The sequence below is a fragment of the Egretta garzetta genome, unplaced genomic scaffold, assembly GCF_000687185.1.
Source record: "Egretta garzetta isolate BGI_Z169 unplaced genomic scaffold, ASM68718v1 scaffold10, whole genome shotgun sequence".
NCBI classification, from domain to species: Eukaryota; Metazoa; Chordata; class Aves; order Pelecaniformes; family Ardeidae; genus Egretta; species Egretta garzetta.
The window spans coordinates 695747-711621 of record NW_009258268.1 but is presented as its reverse complement, the minus strand read 5'-3'; the positions used below and the strand labels follow the sequence as shown (position 1 = coordinate 711621).

The 15875-nt window shown below is 40.2% G+C and overlaps 1 protein-coding gene across 1 annotated transcript in view; it reads left to right on the top strand.

Annotated features, from left to right (window-relative positions):
• CRYBG1 (crystallin beta-gamma domain containing 1) overlaps window positions 1-15875 on the top strand; it is a 46129-nt gene that overhangs the window by 20697 nt on the left and 9557 nt on the right. Inside the window, 5 exon segments of the mRNA XM_035888698.1 lie at window positions 5850-5976; window positions 6158-6190; window positions 7968-8077; window positions 8344-8473; window positions 12192-12331. Coding sequence (XP_035744591.1) covers window positions 5850-5976; window positions 6158-6190; window positions 7968-8077; window positions 8344-8473; window positions 12192-12331 — 540 coding nt within the window.

The window sequence follows — 15875 nt, the reverse complement described above, 5'->3', positions numbered from 1 at the left end:
ATACATTCTGATATTAAGGAGACACTCACTGCTCTGAAAAGTAACATTGTTTTTGCAGTGAATCCTATGTGATAACTGTTTTAGTACCATGGCATTATTTTTTATTGTTTTTTTTAACACCGTGGTTCCCAAAACTTTGCACTGGTATGGCCATTAACAGCTCTTACACTTTGTGCCACGTTGTCACTCGCAGTTGATAAGTTGATAGACTTCACTGTTTGATTTGTTCAGTACATCAATTGCAGATTGAGTTTCACAGCCTTGTAGACTGCATCAAAGTATTCTGGAAATACAAACAATTATTAGCAATCATGTCTCCAAATAGACAAAATTACTTAAAGTAGTAGAACCAAAAGAGTATGAGACATACAGTCTCTTTCTCTGCCTGGTATGCAGGTGACTTGCTGAAAACTCTGCCTTACCCAGACACACCCTAAATCTTTCTGTGTGTTATCTGTGTGATATCTCTGCAAGTTTTGTCTGGATGAAGATTGCCGAATCGAGCTCAGTGCATTCCAGAGGAATGCTTTTCATTTTTATACTAATATGGCGCGACACCAGGGGTTTTTTTTCTGCCTGGTGACCTTTGAAGCCACTGTGCCCGTTTGTCTTCTGCAATACGCAAGGGAGATTCATGGGAGAGAGATCTCTGAAGGTTGGGAAACAAATTGTGGGTTACCTATCATGCCCTTTGTGTAGCTGTTCTAGTAAGCTTCTGTTACAGCTGAGATAGGAATCATACTTGAGTTTGAATATTCTAGTAATGAAGAGTGACTGTAATTCTCTGATGGTAAAGGCGGCTAGAAGTCATTACAAACAAAACTCTTGTCCCACAGACTCTGCTGCTGCACCTGTAATCTCACCTGGTAGTCTCTTAAAAACGTAATTTGTAGGAATAAGCTTTTTAGAAATTTGGGTGCGTTGCTCATAACAGGTGACTAGCACTTGACTCCTCTAACAGTCTTCTATGACCCTTTGGTTTCCAAAGAGATTGTGAGTGTTTAGGGGTTTTGTGGTGGTGTTCTTACTAAATGCTGTGTCGGAAAGGTTGAATGATTGATTTTAAGTCATGCTTGGTAATAAAATGCCTTATTTTAAATGTTAAGTAACTGTTCAGGTAGAAAATTTTTTTAAATTTTCCTTCCAAGAAATCAGTCATAGGGCGATGAATAATCTGTTGAGCAATTTCCTGAGCTTTTTAAACTGTGATGTAGGTGATGTCATAGTGAAATGTGACAGAGTCAGTAAAAGCTTGTCATAATATTTTGAAGTAACCTTCCTGATATCATATTGAAAATACTTCATTAAAACAAAGTCAAAAATGTAAGAAGCCCAGAGCCTTTCCTAGCAATTTTTTAACTACAGGTATCTGGGTAAGCAGTTATAGCAGTAACAGATGAGATATCTGTATTTCCCAGATGATCTGTATTTCCCACATAATTAATTTGATTGCTTTGTAATTTAAAGGGTATATCAAAGAAAAGAAAGCCTGACACTGCAGTGCATAGATACTACTGAACAGGTTCTAAGCTAAACTGCATCTCTCAACTATATGCTGAAGACAGCCCAGCTCTGCATTTGGGGAGTGAATATTCCATTTTGGGGTAATTGAGCGCTAGCTGCATTAAAAGTTTCAGCTATTGTGTTTCTGAAGAATGTTTCTAAGCAGTATTTTAATGTCTTTGCTAAATCCATTGTAAAGACATTCCCCCCAAAAAATATCCTAAAGTGATGCGGATTGACTTCTTTAAAAACAAAATGTTTTGCTCTTGAGCATTCTTCAGAGACTGGCCAAGCATAAAATCCAGGATATTTTATTCTTCTGCCATTGGAGTGGGAGAAAGCAATACAGACTGCCTGAAAATAGGAGAGGCCCTTCTTCTTTTAAGTAGGGTTTGATTTTTAATTCCGAATTGGCAGAATTTTATGTGGTGGAAAATGGACGTATTTACTAGGAACAGGTAACACCCTTTACAAGTTTAAGCAAGTACTAAAACCAACTGTTGTACAATTTTGATTTCCTCTCTGCTTAAAAACTCTTGAAGCTTATATTTAATAGTGATCAAAATCACAGGACTTGCATGTTTGAAATGTGCCTTTTCTTTATCCATAAACACACCAAACTTCTGCCAAAATACTCAAAAATCCCCTTTTAGTTGATCCTTTTTGAACTTGGTGGAAGAACTTTTCCAGATTTATTTTATTCATGTAGGCATTTGTTTTACTGTGGTCCCATAATCAGCCTGGTTTTCCCCTGATTTTCAAGTAATTAGTCCACAGTGCAGATTTGGCTGCTTCCAGTGTACATATGGATAATGATACTAAGAAAATCATTAGGTGATGAGTAGTTCATATACAGGAGCCAGCATATAGTAAATTTAATCTAGGTGCACTCGGGAAGGTAACATGGATGAAACTAAAGAGACTCGAGGTTCAAGAACAAACCTTCACTGGGAACCAAAAAGGGCAAGAGCCCTTGGGTACCCCGTGGGGAGAACGTTTCAAACAAAGCTTCCCCTTCCCTCCATCTCTGAACTGAGCTGAACTGACATTTGAAAAAACCTTTCAGGGAGTCACAAAATTAAAGTTTGCAGGTCCCTGGGATACTAGGAATCACAAGCACAAAAGGGTATGATGAAGAACCTGTTTTCTGCCTTTTCTGTAAATGGAATTTTATTACCTCATCTTCTCTGTTAATCATGCTCCAAATCTCCAAGTGCCAGTTAACTTCCTGGCTCCTCGTGGTCTATAGGCCAATTTAACCTACATTGTCTCCATGTAGAATTTAAGCTTTAAAGATTGTGGATTCTATTTCAGACTTGAAGGAGTGCTTCTGTGACTGAAAGCTTGCTTTTTACAACTATGGCATTTAGTTTAATGAAGGTGTTGCCATTTCTCCTGTAGCTGAGAGAGAAGGTCCTTCCAGGGTGTAGGTAATCTGTCCTATCCTAAAATGAGTCTGAGCAATGCAAAAAGGGGGAATACCCCTCTCAGCTAACGTTAGGAAGAGCACATGGGGTGAGAAATGGCTGCTGTTTTAAAAGATAAAGTTAGGTAAGATGAATCCTGGGCTAACCATGGGCAAAGCTGATTTTTGGCAAGTTATTTGTGTCTGGGTTCTTTTCTTGGCTGTTCTTCCAGACCCTGTTTGGAGCTGCCCTTCCTAGACATGATATATAGAAGGCTTTGGGGAAAGATACCATGTGTGTAATAGTACTAACAATATATAAACAATGCTTTTTTCTACATCTCTGGTTCCAGGGGCACAGATGGTGCAGAGGAGTGAAGGTCACCAGCACCACCCTGTCAGCAACCTGGGATGAGGCTGTTGCTCAGCCTAACTAAGGCACTTTGTAGGGCTGGGGGTTACAAAAACTGTTGTGTTAGGACTCACTCCCTGTGGGGCAGGGTTGTTGTTGCCATGCTGCAGAGCAGCACTTCAGTTTTTGTGGTGCCTGGCAGCTGGGATGTGACTCTCTTGCTCAGATAGGAGACAATGTCTCACTCTCCAGGCCTTTCGGTGAAGTCAGAAGTTGGATTAAGGCAGTGCTCCTTCCTAGGGATAGTCTCGACAGGTTTAGCTGGTACTGAATTCAGCTGCCTGTCCTTGATCTTGTTACTACTACTTTCAGCAGCTTGTATGAGCTTCTGAATGAAGTGGGAAAGCACAAGGTATTTCACCAATAATCCCTGGCTCTAGAAACTCTCTGACTGCACAGGCTGACTTGCATGGGAGAGTGGTACTTATTTAAATCCCACTGATTATATTATATATTATAAACATGTGCAAGTAAGATACGTTGATTACTTCTGTAATCAAGCTTCTTTTTAGATGGGGGAAATGAAATAACTTCCATCAAGAGGTTCTTAGGAGGCATCTGGCATGTTTTATCATTTACTTAATATCAGAAACACTTGTTTGTGTAGATGTTAATCTAGTTAAACTGTCATGCACTACAGTTTCACCCTGTCATTTGTGCATTGAAAAATCTAATGAATGCTGAAGAAATTGGTTAAGGAAACCTCATTTTCACAGCTTTTGGTTTATGTGGGATACAGGTATAGACACACCTGAGACATTTGAACTGTCTGTTCAATTTATTGTACATTCCAATGTCTCTTTGATGAATTACTATGAGGTGATTTTGAAATGTGCCTTGAAATATGCCTTAAGTAATTAGTGCATAACAAGTTAGAATAATTGATCATATCTGAGGCAAACCAAGAGATGTGAATAGTGATAAATGTGAATCGCTGTATGAGTGTTTGCCATGGACAAATAATATAAAGTTCATACTCTCAGCGCATACATGTTGATGCAGCTTTATTTCAATTTGAAGTTATCCCACTTCTTGTATCTGCACAGTCTCTGGCATTTGTTCTTGGAATAAAACTGCAGTTTAATAGAATCCAGTTGCTCGGCATAGATCATTTTATGGTGAATTTAGGTGGTGAGAGTTAGCCTCCACTGCAAATTACAAGTTTTGTATCATTTTAGTGCTTTATGATGTGAAATTTTTTGTTAGTGTTGAAACTCCTCTGAGAAGACTGTACTGAAAGTGAGTTTTGGCATAACCCAACATATACTCATTACGCAACACATTGGCTAAAATTAAAAGCTGGTTGACTATGAGTAGATTATCTTCTAGAGCCAGGAACTAACAAGATGTCCTGATTCCTGCATAAATATAATGAATGAAACTCAGCTGTTACTGTGGCTGGTTATAATATCGGCACTCAAAAAACCAAAAACAAACAAAAAAAAACCCAACAAAAAAAAAAGGTTGAGTTTAAAAATGAGCCAGAATGTAATTAGGGGGAAGTTTGGGAAGTCTAGCAGTGAAAGGCAACAGAAGTTATGCAGGTTATCACAAAAACAAAGGTAGTGCTGATGTGGGAATGCTTTATCTGGGCTTTCAGTATGGAGCCAGGGTGAGAAGAACGCCATAGTAGAAGGTTTATTGAATGTAGTAGACTACACATAGCAAGACTTGCTGATAGCAGATACTTCAGACTAGAAATAAAGCGCTGCAGGGGTAATTGAACGTTGGAGGGATACATGTAGTGATTTAGTTGCTTTTCTAATACTTCAAGTATGTATCTCAAAAGTTCAGTGTCTTCAGAAAGGCATATTCTAGCTGAGACAGAAGTTATGGGCTTGATGCAGAAATCTGAGTTTGTGGCCTGTGTCAGGCATGAGATCTGACTGACTTACAATAATGGCTTTGAATTCAAATACATTAATCTGGTCAAATCTGTGATGGTTTTAACGCTTAACTTTCAAGGATGTTCTTCCTCATGTGATTCCTAGCAGGGAACAGCCTATTCTCATTAGCAGATATACCTGTTGTTGCAACTCAGCTTTCTGTTGGGGTGTGTGTTTGCTTAACACAAATGAACTGTAGGTACAGGCAACATTAAAAAGCAGTATTTCTATCTTTACTGCCCAGATGACTCTGAAAGTTTTATCAAAAAAATTGTATTCTGATCTCTGTCTGTTTTTCTAGAGAAGAACTTGGTCTAGAAAAACAATAGAATTGTGAAACATCTTGAAATATTCTTACTGGAGACAGCTTTTAGGATATCTAGCAGATGATGTATTTGAACTTGTGGTCTGCTTTAGCTAATTCACTCTGATTTATATTGACATAGCAGGGTGAATGGAAATAGAATTTGCATGGGGTTTGGAGTATCAGATATGCAGGTTTGTTTAGGGTTTTAATAGCATCACAGTTTAGCACTTGAGGGGTGAAATTTTTTATTTGTTCTTACATTAAGACTAATGAATGTACACATCTGTATTTTGGAAAAGTAGAGTGACTTCTACCCATCGCCCTCTTCTCTCTTAGGTGGGTGGCTTATGAGAATCCTGAGTTTACAGGGGAGCAGTATGTACTGGCTAAGGGGCTGTATCCCAGCATTGAGGCATGGGGGGGAAAGAATTGCAAAATATCTTCAGTTCAACCCATCATTATGGTAAGGAGTTCATTTTATACTTGTTTTGCAAGTTTCTCTGAAGTATTTGGAGCTACACTTCTATCAAATTCAGTTTATTTACATTCTTTAAACAATAATTAATAGTAAACTTGTGTATGTTTGTTATTTTATCACTGTTTATAATTTTTTTTTCCTTTTTTTCCCCTCTAAACTTTTGCAGGATATTGTTGGAAGCGAAAGGGGTAAAGTCAAGGTAAGATACTTCTCTAAGTTCATGAAACATACTGTGTAGTATCTGTAACATGTATAAATAAAGAAATGGCTTTTTGTCTAATGTGACACCCAGGTATTTGCATAGATGGTTGACTCATCAGACAAAGTGCAGGTGAAGGAAGGCTGCTTTCCAAACCTCTTAAGTGAGGCACACTAAGGTCCAAGGAAGGTGGGATTTAATACACAGCTGCCATCAGAACTTTCTCAGGGCACAGGCAATGTTTGGGTTCAGCAAGTGAGCTGTTTGGGGGTATCGGTGATTGTTCTGAGGAGCCGGAGCCCACAGCGCTCTATGCAGAGGTGCAGGTACCTGGATACTATTGCTGAGGCAAGGGCTCTACAAGTTAATGTTGTTCATGGTACACTTGTGACTTAGTCCTTTTGAACCTATTTCTTTGGATAACAGTTGTGCTGATGGTGGTTGCACTTTAAGGGAATCTTGTTCACTCACAAATACTGCTGAGTTGTCCTTAAAAGTTAATGCCATCTTTGTCAATAACTAAGAGAAGGAAATGGTAGGGAGAACTTGTGTGTTCAGTAACAACATATTTTTACGTTGGACTGTCTCCTATATGCGAGTACTAATACGTAGTTTTGACAGTGAGGCTAACGGGCAGCTTTTTTTATACTTCCTTAATTCTGAACTTTTTCATACTTGTCTCTGTACAAAGTTACTTTTATTTTCATTTCACTCAAAATGGTGAGTATGTCAAGGAACTAAAAACTAGGGAGAAAAGTCTTAGCTGTCTCTTGTTTTGCATTCTTGATCAGTAGCATGCCTCACTGGAATCTCCTCCTTAGGGATAATGTACAAACTATGGGGAATAAAAATCTCAAGGCTGCTTATTTTCAGCCATGTGCATGAAAAATTATTTGCATTTTTATATTATGTGCCTATTAAGACCTTATCCTAAGGAAACAAAGAAGTAATGGCTTGTAGTCAACAGACTGCATCCCTCGTCAGCATGTTCCTCTTTGGAGAACGCTGTACATGCCCACACTTGTATCTCTGTTAAGAGTGAATAAAGCTGGTAGGCATGTGATAATGTGAATGACTTCTGTGTGATCAGAGTTAATTATCTTCTAACCAAATTAGCAGGTTTGCTGCTTAGAAGTTTTTTTTTCTTTGTTAAAAAGAAATAAGAAACAAGTCTTTTGTCTTTTGTTAAAGGATAAAAGTCTGAGTGACGTATCCTTTCTTATACTCCGAGCAGAGAAAGAACTGACATGACTATAACTACAGCTGTAACAGGCACATAAAGCCCTCTACCCTGGGAATATATACCATGCCTTCTGGCATGCTGTCTGAGTGCTTTTGCCAAGATTATGCACCATTTAGGTTCTGAGAGACAAATAGTTTTCATTAGTGGGAAGAGTATGTATTTTGGAGATTGAATGGATTAATAATCTAAAACAAAACCATTTATGGTCCTCTACTAAAGATGTGCCTATTCTGGCCATTCTGTGGGAATTTAAAAAATCCTCTCTAGCAGGTAGTCCAAGGAGCTTTCTTTGTTAGTGTTGTTTTAATTATTTTGTATGTTACTGAGTGATTTACAGCCAGAAGAATTTTTGGTATTGTTACCTTGCTGTCTTGAATGAGGATTGCAACACTGAAGAGGTTACAAAAAATATATGTTACTGAGGAAATCTGGGTGGTTTACATATGGTTTAATCCAATTATAGAAGTAATAGTAGAGACATGTTACTGAAGGTTGAAGAATGAATATTTTAAATATGTTTATAACTTTTTAAAGGTCCAGTTATTTTCAGAGCCTGAATTCAAGGGTAACTGCCAAATATTTGAAAAAAACACAAGATGTATTGATTCATTTGCTGTGAAGTCTTCAAAAATTTTAGATGGCAGGTAAGTTACATTGAATGAATATTGCAAAATCACTAAAATGGTAAAAGTTGTAAAAAAGCAACCAGCTTTCTAACCCCTGAAGTGGTTTCACATATGGGGACTCAGAGAGAACAATGCTTTGCAGTTTACAAATCAATCTTTAGCTTGTCAAGACAAAACATTGTAAATAATGTTTCTGTCAGTAGATCTTGCTAAAGACTGAGAAACAGTAGCATCGTTTTACTTGCACAGAATTATTGAGAGGCTATTTATTCTCCTTTCTGCAGCTGCATAGTGTATGACCAGGAAGAATTCTCTGGTAACCAGTACGTGTTAGAAGAAGGGATTTACCCTGATCTGATGGCGATGGGTTGTTCACCCCAAGCAGTTCTAAAATCTTTACGGATTATAAATATTGTAAGTAAAGCTGTTAGAAATATTGTGAAGTAAAGATGGGTAACTGATGACTCTGACCTCCCCGTTTTTTGCAACAGTAAAAATGCTGAGGATGCATTGGCAACAGAGGGATTTTTTGTTGTTTTTTTTCTCTTTGCAGTAGCAGTGAAATGTCCTAGCTGAAGTCAGGTTTTTTGACCTCTGTGCTGTTTTTGCAAAGGAGAGGACATCACAGAAGCAGCTGTCTGGGACCACTGTTCGTAATACCAGCTTATAAAAGGACTCCCGTAAAAAGAGTCAAGAATGTGTCAGACTTTTTATTTCCCAGTAGGAGAGTCCATTTAGAGTCGGTTGAGAAACATCAGTAGGACAGTGTGAAGAAATATCTGTACTGCGGACCTTGGTTTTTTTATGCATATTAAAAAAGCAGACTTAACTAAGCAACTTTGCATGAAATACATGTAATTATAAAACACTATTGCTGTCATCAGAGAAATGCAATTTGAGTTAATCATGAAATAACGCACCCTTCTAGATAAAGTAAAGCAACACCCAGTGCCATTTGGCAAAATCAGAGCGTTGTTGTTATGTGTGGTGGATACAAACTAAACAACATTTACATATTTTGTAACTCATCAGTGGCAAGGAACGAGTTTGCTCAAGCCTATAACCAATCATTATGATGGATCACTTCTGGAATCTGCAAGTATCTTTTAAGATCAAAGTAATTACTAGCAAAATGTGGTCAAGAATCCAGGAACTTACAGCAATATGAAGAGATGGTACTCATTTTAAAAAAGGAGTACATTATTGACTCTCTCCTTTGAATTTGGCAACTTCATTGCACTCCACTGTAATTTTGGTAACCCATCAGTGGTGTAGCAGTTGACGAAGAACAACTAAAATGTGTCATCCTCTTTCATGTCTCTGGAGCATTTTGATGTACAGTGTAAACAAACATCTGCAGCAAGTATGTCTGCCTTCTGAACTCTTTGGCTGTCCAGTAGACAGATCCTACTAAAAACAATAGAAGTGTTTCTACCCAAGCTTGGTGGGTGATCACCATGAATTAAAATGGGCTCTTTTGTACATGTCAGTATCCAGTTCTTGCGTTTAAAATGCTTGTTTCAAGCTGGAAGGGTCAATTTACTTGTGAAAGTTTAATTGTTTGTGACAGACTGTTGTGTTAAAACAGCCAAATGCCAGTTCTGTGCCTCTTGTAAGTTTTTATAATTTCTGAAACTTGTTCCAGCCCTACAGTTTATCACACTTCAGACAGTAGCAAGGAGCTGCACCTGTCTGCAAGCCACATGCTGCTGCTGCTTCCTTCTTCAGCAGCTTCCTACCTGCAGAGAAGAGGAAAATGAGTTGCTTTGCTCAGCAGTTTATTAGCAAACCAGAATACAGAGAATAAGAGGTTAGGTGGAAATGATCATTATACTGTTTATTTTTCATAGTTTTACAAAAGCTTGAACCTTATTATTCTAGATACTGGTTTCACCTGTCAGATTTATTTTGGGACTGGTTTTTTGGCCATGCCAATCTTAATTCCTCCCTACCATCTGCTGTTCCCATAGCTTTCCTTGTGGTTTTTCTGTGACATTTCTATTCAAGAAGCACCTTTGCTATTTTAATATGTCATGTTACTATATTTATCTAGTTTAACTCCCCTTTGCAGGGATCCATTTCTAAGGGACCATAAAAAAAAGCAAATGAAAGGGATATTTGATAAACTTGGAAGTGAAAGTTGAAAGGGCTTTTGTTCATAAGCTCAAGTTTTTTGGTTTTTTTTATAGCACTGTATCTTTCCTTGATTGTGCTTGCTTTGCATGCTCCACATAGTTGTGCTGCAGATAGAAGATAGCATTTTTCCTCCTTGAATTTGCTACGTGTTCTTTTTCCTGAGCATACTATAAAACAACTGTGAATGTGGTTTATGCTTGGACGGTCATGCTGAAAATACTTATTTGAATCGAGCAACTCTGTGAAATAACTGAATGTAGATATACAGGAGCACCAGCTTCATGCAGTGCAGTACATGGGAAGTACTGAAAGAAAACTTGTGAACTGACCTTGCGCTTCGCTCTGTGGAGAACGTTTTGTATAACAGTGTTGCTGCTGAATCTAAAAAATGCCCAGAGTGGAAGGTATGGCAGAAAACTGGAGGACTTCCTTTTCTGTCTGTGTTTTCCTTGTAAGTAGGTTAGATTATTTCTGAAGCATTGCATATGGCTCAAGGGCTGCTGCCTGACCAGTTGCATGTCTCAGAGTGCAGGCTGAGGGGTCACAGACACTGGGACATCATCATGGTGCAACTTTTCCTGTAGGGCTCTTCACCCATGATGACGCATGACAGTCTGATTGGTGTTAACCTTTCATGGTGGGGATGAGTGTACTCTGATTTTGGAGTAAGCTGAAAGGCCTCTCCTGGCTTTTTCCACAGTGGAGCAGCATGCCTGCGATCAGGAATCACAGCTTAGCTGCTGTGCGATAACCTGGACTGCTGTGGACATAATGGTGACACTCATGCAACATTGTCGTCTTGGCCTTTAAACATCTAAAGGAAGATTAAAGAGGAATTTAAGCACTGTCTAGAAATCGGTAGACATGAGGTCTTGCTTAACAAAGTCACATGGAAGCATGGATATCTGCTGCCATGCATGTACGGAGCTACCTCTGCCTTGGAGGGCCTGTTCCCATGCCTGAGGCCAGATGGGAGTCTGTCGAGACTTTGCGTCATGTCAGGCGTTCCCGATCCAGTTGATGTGTTTCAAGCATGCTGAACACATGCCAGCAGGAAGGAGCTCTTCTGGTTATGGCGTTGGTTTTATGCAGTCATTGCTGGAAGACTTGCGATAAAGGGAGTGGCAGGGTCATTTCTATCTATGAGCATAAACTGTAACACCAGGACACTCAGGCTTAACATACTTTACCCTGAGGGATTTCAAACCTTACCTCCCAGCTTCCAGGGGAAGGCATTAATTGTGGGAGGTTATTTCCAGTCCACTACAGATACCTTGCCACATGGAAAAGAGTCCGAGGTTCATTATCCAGAAGACATTTCAAATAGATTCAGTGATGCAGGGAGCTTCAAGTGACCAGAATCCTTTTCACACCAGAAGCGTTTTATCAGAGAGGGGGAAGAATCATCTCCCCACAGCAATTTGGAGGATTCAGTTGTTAAGAGTTTTTGCTTGAGTCATGAATTTCACCTCAGAAGTATGAATCTTGAAGCTTTTGTCTAGTCAGAGATTGACGGTGTCATAACCTACTGTACAAGTTGAAAATGAGAGCAGTAAGTGCTAAGCAGTGCTGATAAGGCTGTTATCGTTTGAAGCTGTAGAAATCAATATTACTGTGTGTTCAGGTCTGAAGATCAAAATTCCTGCAATGAGTGGGGTTTAGTGCAATGGAAGAGGGATACAGCATTAATTAAAATGTATCTTAAAACATACTTAAGACACTATGCAAGAATCAACCACAGAGACATTTGTGTTTGCCTTAAGATAAGGATTTTTTTTGTTCCATGCAGGAAAATACCTTCAGTGTTTTATATAAGGGCTTTTTATTACTTTTAAAATTTCTTTTAAGTAACCTGTTGCAGAGCAAAAAAATTATTCAGGGTCTTTGATCTTAATCAAGAAGAAACCTCTCAAATAAAAGGGCTGTATTGGAGTAGTGCTCACAGTCACCATCTGGGGTTCTAACATCCTATAAAAGTGTCATCTTCCTTTTGCAGGAGCTGTCTGAGCCATGCATAGCTCTTTTTGAAAAGGTGGGTTTCCAAGGAAAGAAAATTGAATTCAGTACAGAAATCTTAAATCTCCAGTTCCTGGGATACAATCCTCGAATAGCTTCAGTTCAAGTCCTTGGCGGCATGTAAGTTTAAAATCACTTTTTCATTCTTTAGAATGATGTACTTACTCAACAGAAAAATTATAGGTGTTAGAAAACCAAGGAGTATAGAATTAGAATATCATAAGGTGTGCAGTGCATAAAGCAGTTTCTTCTTACAGAACCTTTCCACATCCTATACAACCTTTTCACAACATGTTATCACTGACTGGTGCCTTGTGCTAGAAGCTTAGGTGCATGTGAATAAAGCTCACAAGGAAGCTGGTGTCTTCTCTCATGCCGTATTATAAAAGCCAGCTTGCATAGCATCCTTAAAAACAACTTCTGTGCTCTTGGTTTAGGTCTCAATCATAAAGAAAAATTGTCCAGTTTGTGATGTGTGTCATGTTTCATAAATTAAAAATGTTTTAATAAGTCTTCACATTCATCCTTCTACCTAGATGTTATGGACACAGTGGTACAATCAGATCATGATCTGCCTCCTTTTGGCATTAGTAATAATCCCTTCTACTTCAGGAATTGGGTCAGACTCTTGGTTGTAAATCTAGCAATTAAATTCATTTAGCTGTTTTTAAGTAGTTGTGTTCTCTAAATTTACTGTTGAAGATGATGTAAAAAATAGTCGGTGATGAAGTTTTAAAAACTGTCTGGAAGCATTTTGAGAACTACTGTGATACCTTCTTCCAGTGTTCCACCGGATCAGTTAAATTTCAGTTTTTGTGTTTTTCCTGTTAATGCCTTCCTCCAAGATACTTGCCCCAAGTGTATGCTCAGTTTTTTTCTAACTTGAAGAATGTGACTTATTTTTTTAATGATAGATCTGTGTTACTGTTGCTTTGCATTTATATGTGTTCTTGTGAAGAGGTAAATCTGCAAGGTGTGTGCTAGAGATGCTGTTGGATAGCTTAAGACTGCCCTCAAGTGGATAGCTGATACCAGATCTGGTAGAGCAAACCATTTTACCCATCTGGATAAGCTGGCCAAAGGGTTTCCTTAGCACACTGAACTGAAGTGTGAAAGATAAAGGTCGTAAGAAAAGTATGTGCTCTGTATTCTTAAGTCTCCTGAGATCTCAGTACCTTTCACCGTAACTACAATATAGTTGATTCTCACTTTCTATAACATGAAATAATAGGAAGTCAAACATCAAGTTACTTCTTTGCCAAGAACATGGTTACCATGATTCCAGGGAATGGAGTCGTGAACTGTGCATGTTTTCTGTCCAATGAATGTATGTTTTTTTTCTGGTTGATCACTGAAAACATAGAGAGTATGATATGAAAATCCTGATTTCCTTACAGCAGTGTCAGCTGCTGAAAAGTGTCAAAATATAGGTTTCAGTGTCCTTGCCCCTACTGCCTCACTTATTGAAGGGGTTTTCATCGTCCTTTGCTAAGAGAAATCCATTTATAATCCTTTTAATTTCATAGCTGGGGATAGATGTGTATTAGGCTGTGAAAAAGCACCAAAATTAAGGTGAGTGTGCTTCTTCCGGATATAGATGTTGACTGACAAATCAGTCAGAGGAAAGGAGGTAACAGGAAAATGTGCGTATTGAATCATAGAATGCTTTGGGTTGGAAGGGACCCCTAGAGGTCATCTAGTCCAACCCCCCTGCAGTAAGCAGGGACACCCTTAACTAGATCAGGTTGCTCAGAGCCCCATCCAGCCTGGCCTTGAATGTTTCTAGGCATGGGGCCACCACCACCTCTCTGGGCAACCTGTTCCAGTGTTTCACCACCCTCATTCCTTATACCCAATCTATCTACCCTCCTTTAGTTTAAAACCATTACCCCTTGTCCTGTCACAGCAGGCCTTGCTAAAAAGATTTTCCCCATCTTTCCTATAGGCCCCCTTTAAGTACTGAAAGGCTGCAAGAAGGTCTCCCTGCAGCCTTCTCTTCTCCAGGCTGAACATCCCCAACTCTCTCAGCCTGTCCTCATAGGAGAGGTGCTCCAGGCCTCAGATAATTTTTGTGGCCCTCCTTTGGACCCGGTCCAACAGTTCCATGTCCTTCTTGTACTGAGGGCTCCAGAGCTGGATGCAGTACTCCAGGTGAGGTCTCACCGGAGCAGAGTAAAGGGGCAGAATCACCTCCCTCGACCTGCTGGCCACTCTTCTCTTGATGCAGCCCAGAGTACGGTTGGCCTTCTGGGCTGCAAATGCACATTGTTGGCTCATATCCAGCTTTTCATCCATCAGTACCCCCAAGTCCCTCTCGACAGGGCTGCTCTTAATCCCTTAATCCCCCATCCTGTATTGATATCGGGGGGTTACCCCGACCTAGGTGCAGGACCTTGCACTTGGCCTTGTTCAACCTCATGAGGTTCACACAGGCCCACCTCTCCAGCTTGATGATGACATCTGTTGCTTTTCCCTCGCCCGCTGATGCAGTCACTCCATCATAGAAAGCCACTAGGTTGGTCAGGCAGGACTTGCCCTTGGTGAAGCCATGCTGGCTGTCTTAAATCACCTCCCTGTCCAACATGGGCTTTAGCATAGCTTCTAGGAGGATCTGTTCCATGATCTTCCCAGGCACAGAGGTGAGACCTGATAGGTCGGTAGTTTCCCAGGGTCCTCCTTTCTACCCTTTTTAAAGATGGGTGCAATGTTTCCCTTCTTGCAGTCTCCAGGGACTTCACCTGACTGCCATGACTTTTCAAATATTACGGAGAGTGGCTTGGCAACTACATCAGCCAATTTCCTCAGGACTCTGGGATGCATCTCATCAGATCCCATAGGCTTATGTATGTTTAGGTTCCTCAGGTGGTCACAAACCTGATCTTCTCTTACAGTGGGAGGGGCTTTACCCCCCTGGTCCCCATCTTGTGGTCTGTTGACTCAGGAGGCATGAGGAGAGGGGTTACCAGTGAAGACTGAGGCAAAAAAGTTGTTCAGTACCTCAGCCTTCTCCTCATCTGTTGATACTAGGTCGCCATTCTTGTTCATCGGGGGGGTATGCTTTCTTTAATCTTCCTTGAGTGTTCATCTACAGTCCCATAAATCAGTGTGAGAAAACTCAACAAATTGCACTGTCTTGCAGCCTGTTTCAAAGTCTAGTTGTAATTCACTGCCTGTGCCAACAGTAGAGAAGCAGAAGTCGGGTTCTGACAGGTTGCTCTCAATGTGATTGTAAGTGTGGTTGGATGTGTGCTAGGGAATGTTGGATGTGATGCCCATCTACAAGAAGGGCTGGAAGGAGGATCCGGGGAGCTACAGGCCTGTCAGTCTGACCTCAGTGCTGGGAAGGTTATGGAGCATGCACCAGTACAGGCTGGGGGCTGACCTGCTGGAAAGCAGCTCTGCCGAGAGGGACCTGGGGATCCCGGTGGATGACAAGCTGACCATGAGCCAGCAGTGTGCCCTTGTTGCCAAGAAGGCCAATGGTATCCTGGGGTGCATTAAGAGGAGTGCGGCCAGCAGGTCGAGGGAGGTTCTCTTCCCCCTCTACTCTGCCCTGGTGAGACCCCACCTGGAGCACTGTGTCCAGTTCTGGGCTCCCCAGTTCAAGAAAGATGAGGAACTCCTAGAAAGAGTCCAGAGGAGAGCAACTAGGATGATAAAGGGA